The 24,027-nt window shown below is 52.3% G+C and overlaps 1 protein-coding gene and 1 long non-coding RNA gene across 2 annotated transcripts in view; one reads left to right on the top strand and one right to left on the bottom strand.

Moving 5' to 3' along the window:
• Positions 1 to 24,027, top strand: part of LTBP2 (latent transforming growth factor beta binding protein 2) — a 101,497-nt gene that overhangs the window by 59,951 nt on the left and 17,519 nt on the right. The window contains exons 9-18 of the mRNA XM_025444170.3: positions 4,496 to 4,570; positions 7,523 to 7,645; positions 10,967 to 11,131; positions 11,368 to 11,583; positions 12,634 to 12,653; positions 13,763 to 13,802; positions 14,558 to 14,671; positions 17,140 to 17,268; positions 18,028 to 18,156; positions 22,934 to 23,053. Coding sequence (XP_025299955.3) covers positions 4,496 to 4,570; positions 7,523 to 7,645; positions 10,967 to 11,131; positions 11,368 to 11,583; positions 12,634 to 12,653; positions 13,763 to 13,802; positions 14,558 to 14,671; positions 17,140 to 17,268; positions 18,028 to 18,156; positions 22,934 to 23,053 — 1,131 coding nt within the window. The remainder of the gene's footprint in view (positions 1 to 4,495; positions 4,571 to 7,522; positions 7,646 to 10,966; positions 11,132 to 11,367; positions 11,584 to 12,633; positions 12,654 to 13,762; positions 13,803 to 14,557; positions 14,672 to 17,139; positions 17,269 to 18,027; positions 18,157 to 22,933; positions 23,054 to 24,027) is intronic.
• LOC118355416 (uncharacterized) lies at positions 12,570 to 15,451 on the bottom strand. Its single transcript, XR_004817788.2, has 3 exons — positions 15,148 to 15,451; positions 14,676 to 14,817; positions 12,570 to 12,737 (listed from the first exon to the last, which is right to left on the bottom strand). It is a non-coding gene; the product is annotated as an uncharacterized LOC118355416 (long non-coding RNA).

Below are 24,027 nucleotides of genomic sequence, written 5' to 3'. Positions count from 1 at the left end.
TCAGAATCTATCCTCCGGAGGCGGACTGCCTGGGTTCATAATCCCAGCTCCCTCCACCAGCTAGGAGACCATGGGCACGGTTCCCAACCTCTCTCTGACTCAGTTTGCTCCTCCATAAAATGGTGATAGTATTACTAAGTTCCCTAGGGCTGTTATGAAGATTAAATAAGTTAATACATGTAAGCCCTTTATAATAGGGCTTAGCCCAGAGTAAGTACCATTTAGTGTTTGATCTTATTATTCATTCCATTTTGATTGAGTGCCTATAGGGGTGCCTGGGTGGCTCAGTCAGTTGAGCATCTGACTCTTGATCTCAGCTCAGGTCTTGTTCTTAGAGTCATAAGTTCAAGCTCTGCATTGAGCTCCATGTCCAGTGTGGAACCTACCAAAAAAAAAAAAAAAAAAAAAGATGATGAGACATCTGAATGGCTCAGTTGGTTAAGCGTCTCGTCTGCCTTCAGCTCAGGTCGTGATCCCAAGTACCAGGATCGGGCCCCACATCAGGCTCCCTGTTCATCAGGGAGTCTGCTTCTCCCTCTGCCCCTTACCCCACTCGTTTTCTCTCTTTCTCTCAAACAAATAAATAAAATCTTTTTTAAAAATTAAAAAAAAAAAGATGACTGAGTGCCTGTAGTGTGCCATGTGCTGTGCTCAGCTCTAGAGATGTAGCAACAATGAAGACAAGGTCCCCGTGCTCATAGAGCTTACACTTCAGTGGGGGAGACAGACAAGCAAACAGGCAGCAATGACAGCATTTTAAGTGCCATGGCGAGGGAAGGCTTGAGTGTTGAGAGCACTTGGAAGGCAACCTAGTGCAGGTGGCAGGGGTGGTGGCGCCTGCCCTCCCCCCTCGCCGTGAATCACACAGCTCGTTGGCTGCCAGGATCACGCCTGGAGCCTCGGGTGGGTGCTGAGTTCCACCCCGAGCCACGGTTCTCCCTTCCACATGGCTATCTAAGCTTCAGCCTTCTATCCCCTGATGAGCCTGAAGCTGACTTTTCTGGATTGGGTGCTACACTTGGTCTTACAGAAGCTCACAGGTGGCCTCTGTGAGGTGCGAGGAAGGGTCTGAGGGCCCTCTTTGGGATCAGGTTGGGGTTGCTGGCAAAATGGGAATTGCATCAGGGGAAGTGGCTTTGAAATTTGTTCCTCTCCAGAAAAGTCTGCCTTCACCAACGGTTGCCCATCCAACAGTGTCTCTTAAGGCCAGTGAGAGGGCAGAGTGCCGTTGGAAAGAAATCACTTTATTTGGGAAAAGTGTATGAATTCAAATGACTGAAGGAGCACAGCTCCTGTCAGTTTGCACACTCCTGGGTTCTCAGGGTGCCCTGCAGTTGCCAGCAGCCGATCCACCCTTGCTCCCAGCTCTAAACCCAGCTCCCACCACTCCTCTCCTGCTCACTGAAGAAGTAGGGTCCTACTGCCTCATGTCTCCCTCCTGACATCACCGTGCTGCCCTGGCCTCCTGGCCTGGCCCCCTCTCCTCCCTCCTACTTCCAGCAGAGTGGCATGCAAGGGATGCAGCCTCTGCAGCCAGAGGCTAGGATTCAACTACTCCTGGACCCCCTCTGAGCTTCAGCTTTCCTAATCTGTACAATGGGGATAACACTTCCTGCCTTGCAGGGTCCTTGTGTGGGAAACAGGATAATTCATACCAACGGCCTCACAGCTCTGTCCAAATGTTCCCTTGTTCCCAAATGTTCCTCGGCCCTCTGGCATCAGCCTCGCATTATTCTTTCCCACCTTCTGCTCCTCATAATGTTTGCAGGCTGCATCGAATCAGCTAGCTTTCTGACTTTCTCCAAACAACTTCCCCCCCTTCCTTCCTCCTCCCTGTCCTCAGCTGATACCCCCAGGCCCCATGCCAGGGGCGCTCACATTTCCCAGCCTCACTCCCATCCTTCTGTCTCAATGTCAGCATGTTCAGAATCCTCATTTATCCCCACCAGGCCAGAACCTAGTCCCCACAGTGGGACAGCAGCAAAGCCTGAGCGAGACTGCTGTCCATAGTGGGGAAAGATATTACAAATTCAACTGACATTTTTTTAATGTTAAAAAAAAATAAAGCTTTACTAATTTACATCTTCGCTTGGTCTGTATGTCAGACTGTCGGATGTCATGTTTGGCATGTGGAGTGTCCTCAGGGAAGAGTGGGGTGCCAAGAAAACATGGCGCCTCCTCATGTTTGTCTTTGGCATATCACAAGGCGTAACCTACAACAATGCTCAGTTTATGGGGTTTTTCAATTATGTTGTCAAGTTTTAACGAAAACAACCCTCACCAAGTAGAGAAGTGACTCTAAAAAAAATCCTGTAAAGAAACAGGATTCAAAATAATACTAATAACATAATTGCAAGTAATCACTTTTAAAATGCAATGCTGCTGCTTCTCCTCTGACCTGTAATCAACTGTATTCCAAAGTAAACATAATGAGGACTTCTCAGATGTGACCCCAAATGGACCCTAGGATCCAAATGATCAAGAAGGCTGTATGAAATAATGGTTCATATCTACCAACCTGAATAATGGACTTCACCCCAAGTCTATAATGCTCTGGGAACTAGCTGCTACTGATAGAGGGAAAGCTAGATAGCTTAGAAAAACATTTAAAACACCAAGATGCTCAAACTTCATTGTACAATTAGATGAAAGTATAGATATCTCTAACGTGCCTCTTGGTATTTGCAAGAGTCCCTATATGAAGAACTATTCTTTTGTAAAGATACTACCAAAGAAAGAATGAATCACAAGGCATATATTCTCAACATAAATGACTTCTTGAATAAAAATAAGTTTTTCCAACAACTCCATCTGGGTAGTTGCTGATGCTCTAACTGAAATAGAAAGAGATCTAGGTGAGGTCATAGAGGTGGAGGGTGCTCTGTGTGACATCCCCTTACCACAGCATCTGATCATAGGCAAGGAAGTCACAAGGAAGTCAAAATCAGAAGACAAATTGCCAGGGGAAGTCTTGTTTATAAAACAAGACCTTTAAAGTAGGATGGAGCTTTGTGGAACACTGTGTCAGAATAGTGTCTGGGAAAAATCCCCATACCCATGAGAATTGCCGGCTGTGTCTTGGCCAAAAAATGGTCAGACTTATATATGAGCTGTTCTTTTCTTTAAAAAAACAAAACAAAACAAAACAAAAAGATGGGTGTCCATATCTGTTGCCCTTTCCTGTGATGACAAACGGCTCAGTACTCTGCTACCTGCTAGAGCTTTTCAGGGAAAGAAAGAAAATCAAAATGCCCTTCAAAGCATTCCTCTGGAGGCTGACGTGCTAGTCCATCCCACCAAAGTAACAGAGATGGTTCCCTGTTTTCAAGTCAATAGGTTTTTCTTTTTCAAAGCACTCCCCACCCCTTTATAGTAAAGGAGAATGTTGAGAAATCCAGGTCAGATGGGTGGGTATTAGCACCAGAATCTGAGACTTATTTCCTTGTTGGTAAATCTGGAGTCAAACCAGTTTGGTCTGCCATTAACTTTGGGGAGGGCTGCTGTGCCAGAGCCTGTGCCACAGAAAGAGCCTTTTGAAACGGATGTTTGGAAGCAGTGCCATCATTATGAGATTGGTTGCTGTAAACCAACTCCATTTGCACATTTAAAAAACTTGAAAACTGGAATTTTTTAATGTATTTTACATTTGTAAGAACAATTAGCCAACCTCAGGGGAGATGGAAAGTTACTGGCCAGATTTCAGCACCAGCATCGCACAGCTGGTGAATGAAAACCAAATAGTGTGGTTTTATAAGGTGCCATCAACTAGGAGCTCCTTCTGTCTTGAACCAAGACACCTTGTCAGCTACGGCAGCATTCAAACCCAAGATCGAAATACACTGAACTTAGACTGTGAACTGTTCCATCTACGATAGTTATATAAGCCGTAACCATTAGGAGAAACTTGGGCGATGGACACACGGGACCTCTCTGTGACTATTTCTTGTAACTTCCTGCAAATCTATAATTACATCAACACCAAAAAATCAAATAAATAAATAAATAATAAATAAATAAATAAATAAATAAATAAAACATGTTTAATCACATTAGAGTGTATAACATTGATAGATGTCCAAGACCTGCAGTCATGGAGTGTCTTTTCTAGAAAGAGCAAGGTGGGGATGCCTGGGTGGCTCAGCAGTTAAGTGTCTGTCTTCAGCTCAGAGCATGATCCCGGAGTCCTGAGATCAAGTCCCACATCGGGCTCCTCGCAGGGAGCCTGCTTCTCCCTCTGCCTGTGTCTCTGCCTCTCTCTGTGTGTTTCTTATGAATAAATAAAATCTTTTAAAAAAAATAGAAAGAGCAAGGTGGGTGCAGAGTGACCTAGTGAGAGCCAGAGAAGGAATTGTACCCAAGGAGGCACAGCTGTCTGCAGTGATGACTTGGGGGACAGGGCCTCACAGCTGTGGAGTGGATTGCACCCTACTTTTTTTCATCATGAGTGACAGCCCAAGGCCCTCCAGTGAGACCTGTCTATATCTTTACTCTTCAGCCTCCCCGGTGATTGAAAATGGCCAGCTGGAGTGTCCCCAGGGGTACAAGAGACTGAATCTCACTCACTGCCAAGGTAAGGATGACCCAGGCCAGGGCTGGGCTTAGAGATGGGGGATGATGAAGGGCTGAGGATGCTGGGGCACTCCCCCTACCCATCCACAGACAGAAGGAGTGGTGTCGCTGAGTGGTCTTCGCTGGACACCTCTAAGCCTCAGCTTGAGGGAGTTGTGGGGGCTGCTGGTTCCAGGGACCTAAGGAAATCATGGTGGGATAATGATAGAGCAGGCCTAGAAAGGACCTGGGAGCTGAACTTGTCCCTCTTTCCCTCTCCAACTGCCCCACCCCCACGCCCTGCCAGACCTAAGCCAGGTGCCTCTCTCCAGCTGCAGGATCTGTGTGTGAAGGCACTTCCCCAGTCCCCACATATCCCCTTACCTCCCTGGCCAATCCCCCTGGGATGGGAGGACTTTTGACTTCACGATCTAGTCAGCCTGAGTTGTTGGGGACCTCTGTGGACATCCTTCAACAAATTACCTCCAGCTGCTAAGACCTCCCTCCCGCAGCCAGGAGGGGGCAGAGAAAAGGCACAGGTGGAGGTAAGAGGAGACCATGAACACAGACCCTGACCTTGCTGGCCTGGCTGACAGGCCAAGGTACCCTCCCCCAGGAGGCTTCTTCTTCGGGAGAGAGGGATCTGAGGAAATCTCGGGGTGGCCAGGCTATCTTCCTGGGGGGGTACTGGGCCTGAAGGGGATTTCTGGCCCATGGACAAAGTGCTTGGGCCAGGCAAAAGGGCAGACCTCTGACCCAGCCCAAGGTCAGGCTCCCCTGGGGGCAATGAGGACTAGTAGACTGGATGGTGGGTGTGGAGAGAAGTCTTTAGTGTTGCTCTTAGAGGATACAGAAGGGCCATTCATATCTCAACTGTCCCCAGTGGCCTCTCCTCCTGGCAGGTTTCCCAGTGCACAGGGTTAAAGTTATTCTCGGGATCGCATGTGAGCTCTTGGCCCTCCCTCCATTAAGCCCCAAGGATACAGGAAGCCAAGGGGCCCTCCCCAGGGCCCTTTAAACCTCCCCCTTTCCATGTCTGTCGTCTTGGTCTCCATATCTGGGGGGGAACCTGCTCACTTCTACACCCGTGTGCGTCACTATCCTCTCTCTCTCTCCATCCTTCTCTCCTGCTACAGGGCAATTTTGGGGAGTGTTGTTATGAGCTGCATGCATTGTGCTAGGCATTAGCACACAGTGACAGATAAACAAGGCAGCTGCTTCGGGTGATTACAGATGTTTAAACAATTATACACCATGGGAGAAGTTCTCTTGCTAGGAAGAAGCTCTGGGTGCCATGCGATGGTGGGGTAGGGGCCCCTTCCCAGACTGGGAGGTAGGAGAAGGGCTTCAGGTGATGCCTGACCTGGAGAAGGATGAGTAGAGGCAATCAGTTAAAGAGGATGCAGGCATTCCAGGCAAAGGAACAGTTGGGCTGGCTGGAGTACAGCCTGTGTAGCCACGGGAGACAATACAGACATTTCAGGGCCTCATTGGAGCCACCTACTCACCCACAGGCTTTGGGGAAATATAGTGGAGGCATTGGATATCATGTGAGGGTTTAGGAGCTCCCTCTAAGAGGTGAATGGGGACCCCAGAGGCATGTCATGTTTTTGTTTTTAAGATTTTACTTGTTTATTCATGGAAGATGCAGAGAGAGGCAGAGACACAGGCAGAGGGAGAAGCAGGCCCCCTGCGGGGAACCCAAAGCAGAACTCAATCCCAGGACCAGGGATCACACCCTGAGCCAAAGACAGATGCTCAACCACTGAGCCACTCAGGTGTCCCAGCATATCAGATTTAGATATATCACTCTGGCCACAGTCCAGAGGCAAATGGGTCTGTTCCCCTTCCTAGACCTCAATGGCATTTCCCAAGGGCACCTCACTCCCAATAGGGTGTCCTGCCAAAGAATGGTTGGGCCATCTTCTAGCCCCTTCATTCCTGTGCTCAGTGCCACTTTCCCTGAAGCTTACAGGTGAGCAGGTGACTCTGGTAATGAGGTCGTCATGTCTAATATCCTGGCTCTGGAGGTGAGAGTGCCCCTCACAAATCTTCCATACTCACCATCATCACCAAAGGCACCATCGCCAAGACTTCTTGGAGCTTAGAGTGTGAGGGTTGGGATTTCCCCTTGGCAGGAAGAAGTTTCCAGCATGAAATGTTTTTGAGATCACAAAGGAAGCTAATGTCACTCCCTTATCTAAAAAACAGCATGAGCATCCACTGGTGTTCTGCCCGAGGCCTCCCAGCCTCCTGGAAACATGCCCTCCAAACCGTGTACCCTTTGGGGCTTTCGATTTTCCTCCCTCCTCATCCTTGCCAGGGACCCTCCATCCTGCAGCTCACTGTGGACGTGCTCCCTAGATCTTGGGCCCAGCAGAGATGCTTCAGAGTCCCTCAAGGAAGGCTGAATAGGAGGGACTGGGGACTGGGCAAATGGTTCTCCACCCTCCAACCCAAACTGTCCCCTTATCTGCTCCCCTCATTTGCATCCCAGCATGCCACTCACCAGCTGAGTGACTTTGGGCAAGTTACTCCTGGACCCTGTTTCCTCACCTATGAAATGAAGCCACATGGGTCTACTTGATAAAATTATTGGTAAGAATTCAATGAAGTGTCATACGTAAGCCACCTGGCATGGTACCTGGCACATAACAGATGGTCCATACACATTAGCTCCTAATATTATGATTGTTAGTACTAGTTAGTAGAATTAAGTGATTTGCAATTTTTATCTTGTTTTATTCTCCTAACAGGACTATTCTCCTAACAAGACTAGTTACTATTAATGTACCCCATTTTATGAATGAAGAAACTGAGGCACAGAGAGAGCAACCACACTTAACAGATGGCAGCTCTCTTATTGTTGTCCCCCTTTTTTGGAGAAAGTATGGGAAGAAGATCTGTGCACCAGCCCCTCCCCTCCATCAGGCTTGGTGGGGCGGGTGCTCCCTCACCTTCTCCAACCCTGCAGATATCAACGAGTGCCTGACCTTGGATCTGTGCAAGGACTCGGAGTGTGTGAACACCAGGGGCAGCTACCTGTGCACCTGCGGGCCTGGCCTCATGCTGGACCCATCCAGGAGCCGCTGTGTGTGTAAGTGCTGGTGGGGAGCAGAGATGGTGGATACCGGGAAACAAGATGGGATCCTTGGGGGACACCTGAGTGGCTCAGTCGGTTGGGCATCTGCCTTCAGCTCGGGTCAAGATCCCAGGGTCCTGGGCTAGGAGCCCTAGCCCGCATTGGGCTCCTACTCAGCAGAGAGCCTGATTCTCCCTCTCCCTTTGCCTGCTGCTCTCCTTGCATGTGCTCTTTCTCTCTGTCAAATAAATAAAATCTTTAAAAAAAAAAAAAAAGATCAGATCCTTGGAGGCCCAGGGCCCAGGGCCCAGGACCTCTGTCTCAACCTGGAGCTGGGGTCAATGTACAAAAACTGACCTGCCCCTACCTGCTAGAGCGGGGACCGTTATGACTTCAGTTTTGGTTTTTGGCATTTCTTTTGGGGCTTTGCAGTTTGGGATTTTCCACTTCTATTTTTTCTCTAATCCTTTCTGTCCCATCTGCTGCCTCATTTACTTTGAGGGGACATGTGTTGCCTTTGCTCTGATGCCTCTGAGCTGTGGCTGCCTCTTCTAGGCCTGAGTTTGAAAGCCTGGTCCCTTAACTACAGATAGGCCTCCCTTAAAGGTCCCATCTGTAGCATGAACGGCACTGCTGCCTGGCCCGAAGGGCTTCCCATAAACCTGGGGTCCTTTATGGTTCGGAATGTGTCTGCATCGGCGAATACATACACGTCACTGGTCATATTAGGACCGTGTCTGTGTGTGTGTGCATGCTGTGTGTGTGTGTGTGTGTGTGTGTGTGTGTGTACCCCCAGGCAGTTGTTTCCAGTGGCCTCTGTGGCTTCCTGCTGGAAGGAGCCCAGGCTGGCAGCACCCCCAGATAGCAGAGCTGACGCCATAGCCCAGATAGGGTGGACTGACCAGAACAGAAGAAAACCAGTCCTGACTGGCATCTGTCAAATGGCAGTCCGGGTCAGGTTGGCCACCCTCAGCTCAGCAGAGCTCCCCATGCCTAGCCAAGCCCTCAGTCTTACGAATCACTAGGTGCTGGGTCTGAGGGGCGCCGCAGGATGAGCAAGACTCCAGTGCCACCCAGAGGGAGCATCCCACATGAAGGGAAAGAGGAGACTGGACCCAGTGCATGTCTACAGGGAAAGAAGACAGCAAGAGCCTGAAGAGGGATCCCCAGAGTCAGGAGGCCCAGAGTGGGCTCCCAGGGAGACTTTGTGGCGACAAGGACATGCGATCAGTGCCTCCAGGGGCATACAGCACTTCCTTCTCCTCATCCTACGCACCTCCCCACTTAAGGTCATTTGATTAGGCATTTTTCACACCTGAAGTGGCTTTTAGTTATTAGTGCCAGAAAGAAACCCTTAATATAGGGAGGCAGAGATGACACTTGGGTGTCCTTTTTCTCCCTCCCTACTATTATTACTCCCTCCAGCTCCCTCTTGATGATTTACCTCCCTGTAGGTGGAAAGAGGCAGACATGAAGTTTCTCTTGCCTTCACTTCTGAGCTTTGCCCTCTTCCCAACCACCTGACCAGGGCCAATAGAGCACTCTACAAGGGCCCCTCTGTGTGGGGCAGCCTCCTGATACTCTCAGCCAGGTCACCTCCACCCTGGGGCTCAGAAGGACCAAGCCATTACCTACAGCATTCCAAGGGAAGTGACCAATGGAAACAGAGATTATACCTGGAGACCCAGGCTCCTGGACTGAGCATGAATTGATCTGTGTATCTAGCATATGACCTTTGACAAGTCACTTTCACATACATCATTGTGAAGAAAGTGCATTAGTCAGGGGGTGCCTAACTGGCTCAGCTGGAGGAGCGTATGACTCTTGATCTCAGGGGTCATGAGTTTGAGCCCCACACTGGTGTAGAGATTACTTAAATAAATAAATAAACTTGAAAAAAAAAGTATAATAGTCAGGAGCCTCTAGGTTGCAAGTGACAGAGACCCAACTCAAACCACTGTAAGCAAAAATAATTGGTCCACACAACTAGGAAGTCCAGGGGTAGGTGTGTGCCTCAGGCTTGGTTGGATCCAGGTGCACACAGTGTCCTTGGGATGCCTCTTGCTCTGTCTCCTTTGTGTTGGTTTCGTAATTCCTTCAAAGGTGGCCACGAGACGCTCTAGGCCTACATCTCTCAGCCCTGTAAACTCCAGTTTAAAAATAGAGAAATAAAAAGTATCTCTTCTGTAATAATTTAGGGAAAGCCCCGAAGCCGATTATTATCATTGGGCCTACTTGGTCAAGTGCCCATCCCTGAGCCACTCACTATGACCAGGGGTATGGACTCTTTCAGCTAGGAAGTAGGGCCGGCCTCCACCCCACATGGACAGAGTGAAAGACAGGGTAAATCCCAGAGGAAACCCAGGTGCCTTCCCCAGAACACAGGGGCATCGGTGCTAAGCAGGCAGAAACAAAGGTGTCTGCTCCTCATGGAATTATCATCATCCTTATTTTACACATGAAGATAGTAAAGCCCAGGGAGGCCACAAAGCTCCTGGTGGAGCAGGGATTTGAATTTGGCCTGCTGATCCTGGGCCCTGACCTTGGTCATCAACTCCTTAGCTTTGAGTGTTGTCCTCTCTACCCATCCCTCCTCCCTTCATCTGGCATGACAAGGAATTCAGTCTGTTCCAGCATGACATGGCCTCTTCATCCACCACTGAGAAACTTCCAAGAGGATAGTCGTCAATATTCACCATCAAAGGACAAGAAAGGGGATAATGGTGGTGGTGGTGTTTCCATCTCAACCCTGCATGGCTCACACCAACAGTGGCCCGTAGCATTTTGATTCGTGGATATAGCCATCCATGCACATGGGTCCAGCCAGCATTTACTGAGCATCTGCAAGCACCAGACACTGTACAGGGTGTTGGGCTACAAAGGTGGCCAAAATAGAGGCACTGTCCTCAAAGCTCCCCATCAGTTCTTTGGCTCTCACTTTGTCTCATCTCCCCAGGGAGACTGTGGCCCTAGAGCCCACTGCTCCCACCCAACCCCAGGCTGGTGGTAGACTTTTATAAATATTTGTAAACTCAGCACCTGGAGACAAGCTATACATCTCCATTTCCTGCCCTCAGGCTTTCCAAGAGAGGGTGGGAGTCAAGGCGCCCCTCCAGCAGGTAATACAAGGAGATGCCAAAACCTTCCCCTGTGGCCATTCCTCCCAACATTCTTTTGAGCATTTCCAGTGCCCAAAGCTGCAGATCAAGACTTGGGTAAGGCCAGCTGGAGTGTGCTGCCAGCAGCCACTCCCATCCACTGGCCAGCACCCGCCCCCGTACTTCCCTGTACTTGAGGCTGGCCACCTGCCCACCCCCCCTGCTGTGTCTGTTGCAGCCGACAAGGCCATCTCCATGCAGCAGGGGCTGTGTTACCGGTCACTGGGTCCTGGCACCTGCGCCCTGCCTTTGGCCCAGAGCATCACCAAACAAATATGCTGCTGCAGCCGAGTGGGCAAAGCCTGGGGCAGCAAGTGTGAGAGATGCCCCCTGCCTGGCACAGGTAAGCATCTGTCCCAGTCTCAGCTCTGGCCACCAAAGGGCTTCCTCCGAACCAGTGGCCACCTGGACCTCACCTCAAGCCAGAAGACCCTTAGTCTTCCTTCCCTCCTGCTCAATTCTTTACCCCGACCTGGGTCCCTCCTCCTTTGCTGCCACAATGCTTGTCCCCCAAAAGGAGGGAAGGGAGGGCCCTGGGTTTGTGCCTGTCAGCTTGTCCTCTGACCAGTGACTTTGCAGAGGCCTTCAGGGAGATCTGCCCGGCTGGCCACGGCTACACCTACTCGAGCTCACATATCCGCCTGGCCATGAGGAAAGCCGAAGAGGAGGAACTGGCCAGGCCCTCCAGGGAGCAAGCACAGAAGAGCTACGGGACCCTGCCTGGGCCAGCGGAGAGGCAGCCACTCCGGGCAGTCACTGACACCTGGCTAGAGGCCGAGACCATCCCTGACAAGGGTATCTGGGCTGGGGAAGGTTCCTGAGGCAGTCCCCTTCCCCCTCAAAGAGCCACTGGGTACTTATTCTGGATCCATGGCTTTCCAACTCTGGAGCATTAGGAGAGGGCGTTTAGAGCAGCAACACCCAACCCCAGGAACCTCCTCTCCTGGTGTGCCGGGCAGGCCCCACCTCCTTCCCATCACGGACGGTGGCAAAGATGCCCACATCCCAAGGGTTGCCAGTGGCAGTTGGAGAGGTCAGCAACAGCCCCCACCCCAGCTGCTCAGGTCTTTCTATCCCCTGCCCCTGGCCATGCAGCGTCCAGGGCTGGTGCTTGCTGCAAGGCCTGAAGAGCTGGCAGGGAGATCCCGGGGGTCTGGGTGCTGTAGATCCCCTCCCTGGCCTTGGGGTCAGACCACTAACTCCAGCTCAGTCCCCCTGGGCCCAGCAGGCACCCCTGGCAGGAGCCCCGGGAAGCCACACTGGTAGCACACCCAGGTTGCCGGTAGCACACAGTGCAGGAGGCCAGGGACATGTTAAGACCAGGAGAGCTACGTGTTAGCCACAGCGCTGCAAGAATCTGGAACAGACAGACAGGGAAGTCAGGACAGAGTCCCTGTCGTCATGGGAACTGGACACTGGCCAGGCCACGAGCTCCTCTCTTTCTAGAACTGTTGCCCCGGCCTTGGCCCAGGGCAGGGGGCGGAGCGACCTGGTACAGGTGGGAGGCTTGAGAGGGAGGCGATGGCAGAGCAAGGAGGGGGGTTACATCTCCGAGTGAAATGGCCCAGGAAGGGGTGGGCCTCATCACTGAGGCTTAAGGGAAGGCAGGAGGTTTCCTCCCACAGAGGGAGCCACTACATTGGCCCTCCAGGCCTGGCATGATGGGATCTGTGGCGGGCAGTCCCGGCTGGGCCGGAGGGGCAGCAGCAGGTAAAAAGATCCTGCGCTCTCTCCTCTGGGGCCAGGTCAGGAGGTCAGAGACTGAACCAGCCCTGGCCGTGGGCGGGAGGGAGAAGGCAGCCAGGCTCTCCTCCCCAAGCTCATGCTCTCACCTTTCCTTCCCAGGAGATTCTCGGACTGGCCAGGTGAGTGCGTCCTCCCAGCAGAGGCTGGGCAAGCGTGGCAGAGAGTGAGACAGGGTGGGCACTGACGCTGTAGGGCAGTGTCCTCTGAAGGAGGAAAGGGAGACAGATGGATTATGAGTAGGGTCTCCATTACCTGGAGAGATGCTGGAGTGGGAGGGTCCCTCCAAAGATCTAGTTTTACCCCAAGGGAAGGAAGAACAGCAGCTCTTGTACCAGTGTTCTGTCATTTGGGGTGCTCTGGGGAAGGAAAGGAAGTAGGAACACGTCCTATGAGTGCAGATAAGGTCTAGAACTGCTTCCAGACTAATTCTGGATTCGGCACTTTCTAAGCCTGATTTGCTTACACCACAAGATCACCTCTGGGAGTGGCTCATGGAGAAGAGAAGCAGAGCTGTGGATGGCCTCTTCACTCCCTTCCCCGTGCCCAGGCTTCCCCTGTAAAGAGCTGAATGTTCTCCCAGAAAAACATTCCAGAAGAATGCACCTGCTTCTCCCTCACCAGTCTGTCAATCCCTTCCCTGTCCCCCTGTCCCTCCAACCTGTGTGCCTGACTGTCAGGTGCTTCTTTCCCTGGAAGTGAGCTGGAGAGTCATGTGTTGTCCTCCCAGTCCAGAGTTCTACATCCATGTCCTCACAGCCCCCAGCAGGCCCCTGCCCCTCTGTCATCCTCTGCCCCTTCTCACCTCCTAGTCCACCGCTGCTGGCAGTGCACTATGGCCTAGGCTCTTAGCTTCACCACCCTGGCCCTGTGACCCTATATAGGCCAGTTAACCTCTGGAGCTTCTGTTGCTTTATCTGGGCTCATAGCATTGAGAGGATCATTATGCATTGCTGTTGTGACACTGAGCTGGCACGCCATATACATCAGTTCACTTAATCAGTACAACCGACTGTCACCCGAGAGTTCAACAGATTAATTAAGACAATGGACATAAAGTGTTGGCAGAATGCCCAGCATGTAGGAGGAACTCGTCAAGAGCTGGAAGGAATGAGAAAGTGAAGAAGGGAGGTGGCCGGGAAGCCTGGAGGCAGGGGTGAATGTGGTGGAAGAAAGCACGTCATGGAGGTGACAGAGGAAGCAACAATGACCTTCTCCTATTTCTGTGCAGGTCACAACCAGTGTTACCCAAGTACCTGCCTGGGTCCCAGGTGAGTCCCTCCCTCCTAGCAGCTCCCAGATAACAGGAGGGAGGGAAGGAGAAACCATAGACTTTGTACTGTGGGCTGATACATGGGGCTCAAATCAGATGAGGTCATGGATGGTATGACATGTGAATGCTTTTTTGTGGGCGCTCTATCCACCTAAGGTGCTGTAAGGTCTTTGAAAGACCCTGGGATGTTTTGCAAGTATTTCCCTAGCCACGGCACCCTTTCTGCATTTCATGGTGCCACTCAACGTATAAATGAGACCAAAGAGGAAGTGATGGCTGAAGCAGGGGTTGGTCAGGTCCCCAGAGCCCCTCCCCAGTGATCTATCTTCCTTTGGGAAATAGTTGGAGCTCTGCAGACCCCAGCTTGCAGAGGGTGACTGGATTTGGGGACAGGGCACTATCCAAGGGCTCTGTCTCCACCAAGCTGGCTGGCTTTGGACAAGTGGCCATTTCCACAACCCTATCTCCTCACCTGTGAAAGGGAAGCTGAGACTGGAGGTGCTCTAGAACCCATTAGAGCTCTCAGATTCTCTGACTCTGTCTGGAACTAGGTTAAGTATCTGGAGACTAGTAGGAGGCAGAAGGGCTGACCCACCCTAGGCCCCAGCCCTGGTTCTCCAGTTGGCATGGCAGGAGGAGGGAAGGGCCACTGCCAGTATGTCTGGAGGGAACGCTGTCCAGGTGTGGGAAGGTGGGTGGCCAAGGGGCCGTGGCCCAGCTGCCCTCCCCTCTCCACCCCCCATTCCCCTGCAGGAGATGCCGTAGAAAGACCAACGCCACCACTTCCTGGACAAGGGATCCCAGACAACCAGGAAGAAGAGCACGTGACCACCCCTGCTGAGGGGCTGGTGGCCCCGGGCCCCTCAGGTACCTGCAGTCAGCCTGGTGGGGTGCGGCTGGTCAGAGCCAACTCCAGGGCCTCTCCCACCAGATGCACAGTTTCCAGTGAACTCCCGCTCAGGCTCAGCACCCCGGCTTCATCTTACAGGGTGCCTCTTGTGAACACAGGGGTCCTGTCAGGAGCACCAGTCAAGTGGGGGAGGAAAAAGAGAAGGGAGGTCTTAGGGGAGCCTCTTACTAGGAGGCTTTCTTCTTTCTTTCTTTCTTTCTTTCTTTCTTTCTTTCTTTCTTTCTTTCTTTCTTTCTTCTTTCTTTCTTTCTTTCTTCTTTCTTTCTTTTATATTTTATTTATTTGAGAGCAAGAAAATGAGAGAGAAAGAGAGAGAGAGCAGGAGAAGGGGGAGAGGGAAGAGCAGACTCCAGGCTGAGCATTGAGCCAACTTGGGGCTATATCCCAGGACCCCAGGATCATGACCTGAGATGAAGGCAGATGCTTAACCTACCAAGCCACCCAGGCGCCCCTAACTGGGAGACTTTCTAGGAGAATCCAGGGGGGGCCCTCTGGAGGAAGGGCAGCACAGCGAGCCTCCAGGAGCCTGGCTCCTCCAGCCTGTCCACCCTGAGTCGGCTGAGTGCCCGGGCAGCGGGGCAGTCTCCTGCTCACAGGGACAGCGAGCTTTCTGGAAGGATAGTGGTTCTGTTCTCAAGGTTGTTTAACTGTCAGAGAGCCTGCGCTGCCCCTCTCTGGCCGCCTACAATGGTGAGGGGGTGCAGTGTGGGGGAGATCCCTGGCAAATGCACCTTGCTCTGGAATGTGCCCTCCTCAAAGGCTCATTGTTTGGGGACTTGGTTCCAGAGAAGCAAAGCTGGTGATGCCGCAGCTGCTCCCTGTGCACATGTGTGCTCACGCGCACGCCCTCGCGTGTGCCCTCGCCAGGGGCTGGCTGACCTCTTCACCTCACAGCTTGAGCTCACCTCAGAGGAGAGAGATTTCTGGATTTCTTCTGGCAAAGAGAGAGACCATGCAGCCCGGCGGGACAGTCCAGAGAGTGCGGGGGTGGAGGAGGGGGTTGGCCCTCCCGGGTGTGAACCAGGGTAACCTGCTGCCCTTTCCCGGGACCTCTGTCCTCTGTGCTCAGTGCACTGCTGGCCCCCTCTGCAAGGCAGGCAAGAGGAGCTGGGTGAAGGGGCTCCCTTGGGGGTTCTCCAGCGCAGGAAAATGGGCCTGGAGGCAGGGCCGGGCGGGGGCGGGGGCAGGAGGAGGAGCCCAGGCTAGGCTCCGCAGTGGCTATCAGCTATGTGGGAGAACAGAATCCCCCCTCAGTCACCACCCACAGCCTAATCCTCCTTCTCCCCTGCCTTCCCCCAGCCTCTCCCCTCTGGGGGGATATTTAGAACCAGGCAGGGGGTCCCCACAAGCTCCCCCACCCCTCCCTCTGGGCTGACCCAAACTTGGAGCCAGACCAGGGACAGGGTAGCCTTGCAAGCAGGCCAGTGCACATTCAGTTCAGTCCCACTCAGCAACCACTGCGAGGCCTGCTGTGGACCAACACAGGCCTTGTCTGCTCGTCTGGTCTCCAGGGTTACCTACGTGCCTGGGCCTGTGGGCTTACAGCGAAGACCTTAGGGCAGATGCAAGGCTGCAAGCGCCACTCACTCACGCATTCATGGGCCCATTCGGCATGCTCTAAGCGCCAGGCCCTTTTCTAGCGTTAAGGACACAATTCGAAAAAGCTAGGGCCTCTGTCCTCTACACACCCCACTGCTGAATCCAGGCAAGTCAACCCACTGTTCCTGAACTCAGCATGTCTCTGTACTTTTTACCCCATAACCACTACCCAGGGCAGTCCTTGTTTGAATTATTTCAACAAGTTTCTAAGAGCCCCCTGTGCCTCCCTGCCCAGTCCATGGGCCATCTGCTGCCTTTCTGAGCGAGATGGCATGGCAAGATGAGTGGTGTTTCCAAGATGGCTCTGATCATACCCCACCTTGTGTGACCCCCTTTCTCATGGGCCTGTCTCAACATGGCATCCGAGGCCCTGCTGGGTTGGCCCCAGCCCAGGTCTCCTCTTTCCCTCTGGCAATTCTCCCCCAACACCCTCCTTGCCAGCTCTGTCTGTCTGTCCAGGGGAAAGGGAAGGGGAGCTCTGTGGACTGTGGGTGAGAGCCATGCCCTCATTCAGGGAGAAGTCAGGCTGGAGGCCTCAGCAGGGGAGGCCCTTTACTGGGACATGGGTTAGTGGAGCCCACTAGGTTTTGGTCAGAGGGATGCACTACTGTGATCCATCCTGGGACTCAGGGTCCCGGGAGGGGCGCCAGGGGGTTTTATACATGGCCATGCTTCACATGGATATGAGAGGGCCCAGCCAAGAATGGAGTGAGGCTTCTGTGGGTCCTCTGAGGCCTGTGCCCTGTCCCCCATACTCTCACCATGCTGCTCCACTGTCTTCGTCTGTCCTCACAGCATAACCTCTGCTTGGCTGTGTCTCCCACAGGCATTGACAGATGTGCCGCTGGAGCCACCAACATCTGTGGCCCTGGAACCTGTGTGAACCTCCCAGATGGGTACAAATGCATCTGCAACCCCGGCTACCAGTTGCATCCCAGCCAAGCCTACTGCACGGGTATGCACTGGGACACCACGGGCTCACACAGTGGCTGGGGACAGAGTTAAGAGTCCAAGCCTACTGCACGGGTATGCACTGGGACACCACGGGCTCACACGGTGGCTGGGGACAGAGTTAAGAGTCCAGGCAGAACTTGTGTCCTTCCAACACAAACCCTTTAAGTCCAAGCAGTGCTGTGTGGCCAATGAGTTGAAGAGTGCTTTCCCTGTGGACAAAACCAACCTAAACCTTGGGGAGACAAGCCTCCGGGAGCACCATCTGATGAGTCTCCAGAACTCCAGGAGAGTGGGAAGCCACCCCAGGGCCCCTTGACCAGTGCCTGGAGCCCTCAGCTCTGAGATCAGCCCACCCTTCCAACTAGCCATCTTGCTGCCTACAGAGCAGACCAAGGCCTAGCCTAGTTAGAAATGTCTCCGCTGATCCCCCATCTCAAGAGCTTTACACAAAAGGAAAACATCCACTGTGCCTTGAAGGAAAGAAAGTCAGCAGGGGGCCACTGAGGGAGGGGGACATGGGGCAAGGAGGAGGTGCTGGGCCACTGCCCCAGGCCCTTGGTGCCTGAGTGGGCCCTATGAGCAGACTTCATGACCCCAGCCTTAGAGATTTTTCATCTCCCCAGCCTTCTCTACTTACTCCCTCATCCTCTCCTTGACCCACAACACCATGGCCCTGTCCAGCTCCTAGCATGGGCAGGTTGCTGGCAGGTGCCCAAAGAAAGGTCTCCCTGACCTCCCTTTCCCACCTTTCTCTGCTCAGATGACAACGAGTGTCTGAGGGACCCCTGTGCAGGAAGAGGGCACTGTGTCAACCGAGTGGGTTCCTACTCCTGCTTCTGCTACCCTGGCTACACACTGGCCACCTCGGGGACCACACAGGAATGCCAAGGTAAGCAAGCCTGCCTGTGTCCCTGGGAGAGGCACAGGACCCCACAGTGAGTGTTGAGGTGGAAGAGGATCTAGGCATTCGCAGTACCCGGCACTGCACTGCAGTGTGCAGAGCACAGGGGCTGTGAGAACAGAGACTCAGGGCTCTGACCTGGACCTGAATAGAAGCCGACCCCTGCGCTGAGACCAGACCAGGAGGAGAGGTTCAAACCTGAAAGATAACAATATTCCCCAAGGCTCCAAGGAGGTGTGGCTGGAGCTGGGAGTGTGAGAGGGTCAGGGGATATGGCTGGAGATGAGAACCTAAAGTCTAGTCCCCAAATTCTGAGTGACTACTTTCATTTTGGGTAAGGAGGGTGGCACGTGAAGGCACCGGCTGGGACTCCTGGCAGACCGGGGAGCACGAGTGCCTTTGCAGAGGGTCCTCAGCAGCTCAGAGAGCCTGCATATCTTCGAACTTCCCTGGGAAGGCCTGCCTGCCCCCCACCCTCCAGGGCCCTGGGCAAAGCAGCTTCCAACACAAACCCTTTAATGTCCAGCATTTGCCCCGTGATACAAAGCCTCCACGTACATTTTTATGAATGAGCTCACAGAGAATATGACGCAGCACTTTGCAAGCAGTACCTTGTGATGCCTCACCAACTGGAACACTTCAGCTGGAGGATGGCACTGCCGCTCTGGAGGCTCACAGTGCTGGTTCTGGCCGGGGCAGCCCAGCGTCACTCAGGGACCCCTCCTGGAGACCAGGAAGCCGTGCGTCTTCTCACTACCAGGGTCCCCCAGGTCCTAACCCCCCAAAGACCTGGTCTGCAGAGACCAAGACTACGCAGGTCCCCTCACCTGATATGGGGTAAGGGGAGTAGAGAACAAGCAGGGAACTTAATCAGAGTGGGGAAATTACACATGCCCTTCATTCACACCGAGCGTTGAGCACCCACATGCCAGGTACCATGTAAGCTCTGGATCCTGCAGTGAGTAAGGTGTGTGCGTGTGGTGCTGTGGGATCCAGATGAGGAAGCAGCTGGCTCTCCATGGTAGGATGCAGGCATGTTTCACTGCATGTTTCGAGGGAGGGTTGGAACTGGGACAGAATAGTCATTGCTACCATTTCATGAGCCCTTCTGTGTGCTGGCCCAGTCCTAAGCTCTAGTCATATGAAGCTCATCATCCCACCCCCATGCGGTAGAAATCCTTACCCCATTTTATAGTTAAGTCAACTGAGGCTCAGAGAGGTGATTTGAAATACCCAGGGACCTCCTACCTGGTTGTGGCAGAGCTAGAAACAGAATCAAAGTCATTCTAGCCCCAATGCACGTTGTGTTTCCAACAGTCTCTGACACTCACGGTGAGGGAATGGAGAAAGCGGAGAGTATTCCAGGGGAAGGGAACCATTTCTCCAGAGAGCAGAGTGGTGAACAAGTCTGGCATGCCCTGGGAATAATGATAAATCCAGTGTGACTGGAGCGAAGGGTATGTGGAGGAAGTAGCAGGAGCCGGGGCCAGTTTTTGAAGTCTTGAGTGCCAGGCTAAAGTGTTTGGACACCATTCGGCAGGCGGCGAGCAGCCAGGAGAGGTTTGTAAGCAGAGGGTGGGGATGGCCCTCAGCTGGCTTTCAGGGCTGTGACTCAGCAGCACTGCTCAGAATGGCCTGGAGGTAGTGAGGGGAGAGGCTGGGGACGAGGGGCTTCTCGAGACTTCGCTGGGCTCCATGGCATTAGCAGGTGTTGCAGGTCAGAGGCACTGCTCTCTGCAGGCCCAGCCTGGGACATTGGCTGGGAACAAGCAGTGGCCACTGCAGGGAATGGTGTCACCAGTCCGGGATGTCTCTGCTGGCCCCAACAGCTGGGGAGGGAGCCCAGGATCAGCTGTCAGTGCTTCTCCCAGTGGGGCTTGACTGCCACCTGATGGGACCTTATTCAAGATAACATCCACTTTCTAAATTTTGCCAGTCTTATAAAGTAATATCTCATTATTTAATCATTAATAAATTATTTCCTCCACTTATATAACTAATTAATATAAATTATAACAATTTATAGAATTTAAACGAATGTAAGTAAAACTAATTGATCAGTATACATTATTTGAATATTAAATATTTTTTAAAGCATATTACTTTACAAATAAGTATGAGCATTTCTTTGTACATTAGCCGTTGGGTTTCCTTATCTGAAAATTGCTTGTTCCTATTTTTCACTCAGTTCTCCAGTGGTTGCTGGCTTTTCTTGTGGCTCCTTGGAAGTTCCTTAGATATTCCAGATACTTGCCTGGGTTTTTTTTTGTTGTTGTTGTTGTTTTGTTTTTTGTTTTTTGGTTTTTTATTCATGATAGACATAGAGAGAGAGAGAGAGAGAGAGAGGCAGAGACACAGGAGGAGGGAGAAGCAGGCTCCATGCCGGGAGCCCGACGCGGGACTCGATCCCGGGACTCCAGGATTGCACCCTGGGCCAAAGGCAGGCGCTACACTGCTGAGCCACCCAGGGATCCCCACTTGCCTGGGTTTAGATATTGCCACTCTCTCATTTCATTCTCTGCTCACTAACCTTATCCACATGTCCTTCTTTTTTCTTTTTTTTTATTTCTTTTTTCTTTTTTTTTCTTTTTTTTTTTGTAAAGATTATATTTATTTAGGGCAGCCCCGGTGGCCCAGCAGTTTAGCGCCGCCTTCCACCCAGGGCCTGATCCTGGAGTCCGGGGATGGAGTCCCACATCAGGCTCCCTGCACGGAGCCTGCTTCTCCCTCTGCCTGTGTCTCTGCCTCTCTCTCTCTCTCTCTCTCTGTCTCTCATGAATAAATAAAATCTCGATCCCAGGTCTCCAGGATCATGCCCTGGGCGGAAGGCAGGTGCTAAACCGCTGAGCCGCCCAGGGATCCCCAACACATGTCCTACTTTTAACAGAAATCCTGAATTCTGACATATTGAAATTCACCATTTTGCCTTAATTTTTATGTTTTTGGGGCATTATTTCTGACGTCCTTCCCCACCCCCAAGCTACAAAGATATCCTTCTACACTTTCTTTCATTGAAGTTAGAGTTTCACCTTTTACAACAAGTTTTCATCCATCTTTGTAGGGGCCTTAAGATCTGGTTTGTTTTTGTTTTTGTTTTTGTTTTTCTGTTTTTCTGCCCATTTTTTTCCATAAAGCAAGTCTGTTTTCTCAGCCTCCTCACCGGTCCCGCCAGTCCATGGGTTCTTCATCAAGTGACCACATGCGGCTCTGTGTCTGAGCTTCCTTTCCTCTTCCACTGGGACCACAGCGTCTCAAACTGAGGACTAGTTATTTCAGAAATGCCTGGAAAGTGATTATAACACAGTTTCCAGTACTGCTTGGGCAGACTCTCCAGATGTGGGCCTGGGGGTGGTGGTGCGTTTTACACCTTCTGCCAGTGACCCCACTGGGCACTACAGTGTTACAAAGTACTACTCAGATAAAAGCACTGTCCATTAACCAATGGTTAGTATTCCATTCATGTACCAAGTACTTTTGGGAGTTCTGTGCCGGGCACTGGGGACATTAGGATAATAAGGGACATTCTCAGTGGTGGGAGAGAAAAAAGCAGGCAAATGAATAGTTACTCTCATGGCTGGGTCCTAAGGGAATCCTGGAGAGGGAGCATATGTGTTGGAGGGGAGAGGTCAGCCTCACCTGAGAGATGAGTAGGAGACAGCCAAGCTGGTGGGCAGGAAACCACTCTGGGCAGGTGAGCAGCACACACCCAAGCTCAGAAGCAGTGCCTGCATGGCTGAGGCTAAGAGGTGGGACAAAGGTGAGAGAAGCAGACAATGGGCAGATCATAAAAGATCTCACATGCCAGGCATAGGAGATCAGATTTTGTAGGGTAGGTTTAATGCTAGAATAATAATAGCCAACATTTCTTCAGTGCTTAATTTGTGCCAGGCAGGCACTATGCTGGGCCCTTCACTTGGATTATCTCATTTAATCTGCACAGGGACCCAGTGAAGTGTTTGAACCAGTGCCAGGGCTTGGTGGGGGGGTGTGAAGGTAAATCCTCCATCGATTTGACTGTGGGGGCAAGGAATGGGAAGTGGCCAGAGCAACCTTGGGTTGATCAATTGAATCAGTCCTTGAAATGGGGAGTAGCATCCTGCTGACCATTGAGGTGAAGAAAGATACTCCACGTGGAAACATCTGTATGAACAAGGCGTGGTGGCTGGACCAGTGGGGATCAGGGAACACAGCAAGGTTGGGGCCAGGTGGCAGAGGCCTCGTGAGCCAGGCTGAAGCATCAGGGAAACCTACTAGGAGTTTAAGCAGGAGAGTGATGTGACCAAGGTCGGACTTTTGAGCCACTGCGGGGTACCGGGACGCTTTGGGACAATGGAATAAACTGCTTCAGTAGATCCACAGCTGCCTGAGATGCTCTCTCTCTGGCTGCTTAATCCCTAACTTTGGGGAAGGCCTTCAATAACTCTAGGAACAGACCTCTGGAGGATGTCTTGGGGCCAGGAGGGGGACTTTATTGGCCTTCTCCAATGGTGCCATCTGGACTGCCATCTGACTCAAGACCAGCCCTTGCCTTGGGGCAGGGGTCCCCGAAGGCCCCCAAAGTAGTATCCCCCGGGAGAAAGGAACTCAGGGGTTTGCAGAGGCCTGCGCTGGAGGAGTCTCAGACCTGGCCTAGGAGTCTCCCACCAATCATAGCTGTAGCAAGGTTGCCTTTCCCGCTGGGGCCTCAGCACAAGCATCTCTGAAGAGACGCCCCCGGACTCCCTGCAGGGCTGGCCCAACTCAGGACTTTTCTGTGTGTTCACAGATGTAGATGAATGCGAGCAGCCAGAGGTGTGCAGTGGGGGACGATGTACCAACACAGAGGGTTCGTACCACTGCCAGTGTGACCAGGGCTACATCATGGTCAGGAAGGGACACTGTCAAGGTAAGAAATGAGATGGGGGGGGCAGCCGGCCGCCCCATCGCCTCTCCAGGCTCTAGCTGCCCCCACTTCACCTTTCAGCTTGTCTCCCACTGGGCTCCTGGATGCTGAGCCCACTGTCAGGGAGTTCGTGAGGCTGTCTATACCCTCTGTGATCTTTTGGCTTCCTGCCTGCCCCCCCAAAGCAGGGGAGCACAAGCAACTCTGTATACATGAGACCCCAGAAACATCCCTCTGTACACCTCTTCCCCTCGCCTTGAGTCACACTGCTCTCTTAAGTGACAGAGAAGTTGGTCTATGTGGGAAGAGCTTAGGGCCTCAGCCCTGGCCTACTTGCTAAAGCTTGTTAGGCTGTGAGCTCCTCGGGACTGGACCATATCCTTAGATGACTCATATGCAGACACCTGAGAAATGTCCTGCATTGGACAAATGTCAGCAAATGCTAGCTGAATGAGTGAATGAGTGGAGAGTGAATGTGTGAGCCCCGATCCCTGCTCTGTTTCCTAGGCTCTGCCAAAAGGCAGCTGTGCTGTTGCCAACCAGTCTCCTTACAGGCTGGCTTGAAGCTGCTACTATCACGCCAGCTCCTGGCAACCCTGCCGCTACCACCTCCTTGCCAGGCTGGGGTGTCAGATGCTTGCAAGAGGCCTGGGTTGTGTGCTTAGACCAGCTAAGATAGGAATAAATGAGGGTAAATCAAGGTTCTCTCTGGAAAGAAATCCTACCCATGATCCGAGGTGAGGACTAGCCACCTCCCAGCCTCCAGGTTTTTCCTGGCCAGGACTTGCCTTGTTTCACAGCCTCCTGGAGGTGAATATATAGCGAAAGGAGAATGCCCCTTCCCATTGCCATTATCAGGGAAGCAAAGTCTGGAGTTGTAGCAGGTCTTAGCAAAGGGGAGAGGTGGCTGGAGGTGTAGGACAGACAACTATCTGTGCCCCCAGGGGGTCACCTTCTCCTCTCGATGCCTCCCTCTA

The sequence above is a fragment of the Canis lupus genome, chromosome 8, assembly GCF_003254725.2.
Source record: "Canis lupus dingo isolate Sandy chromosome 8, ASM325472v2, whole genome shotgun sequence".
In the NCBI taxonomy this organism is placed as follows: Eukaryota; Metazoa; Chordata; class Mammalia; order Carnivora; family Canidae; genus Canis; species Canis lupus.
This window is presented reverse-complemented; position numbering and strand designations above follow the sequence as displayed.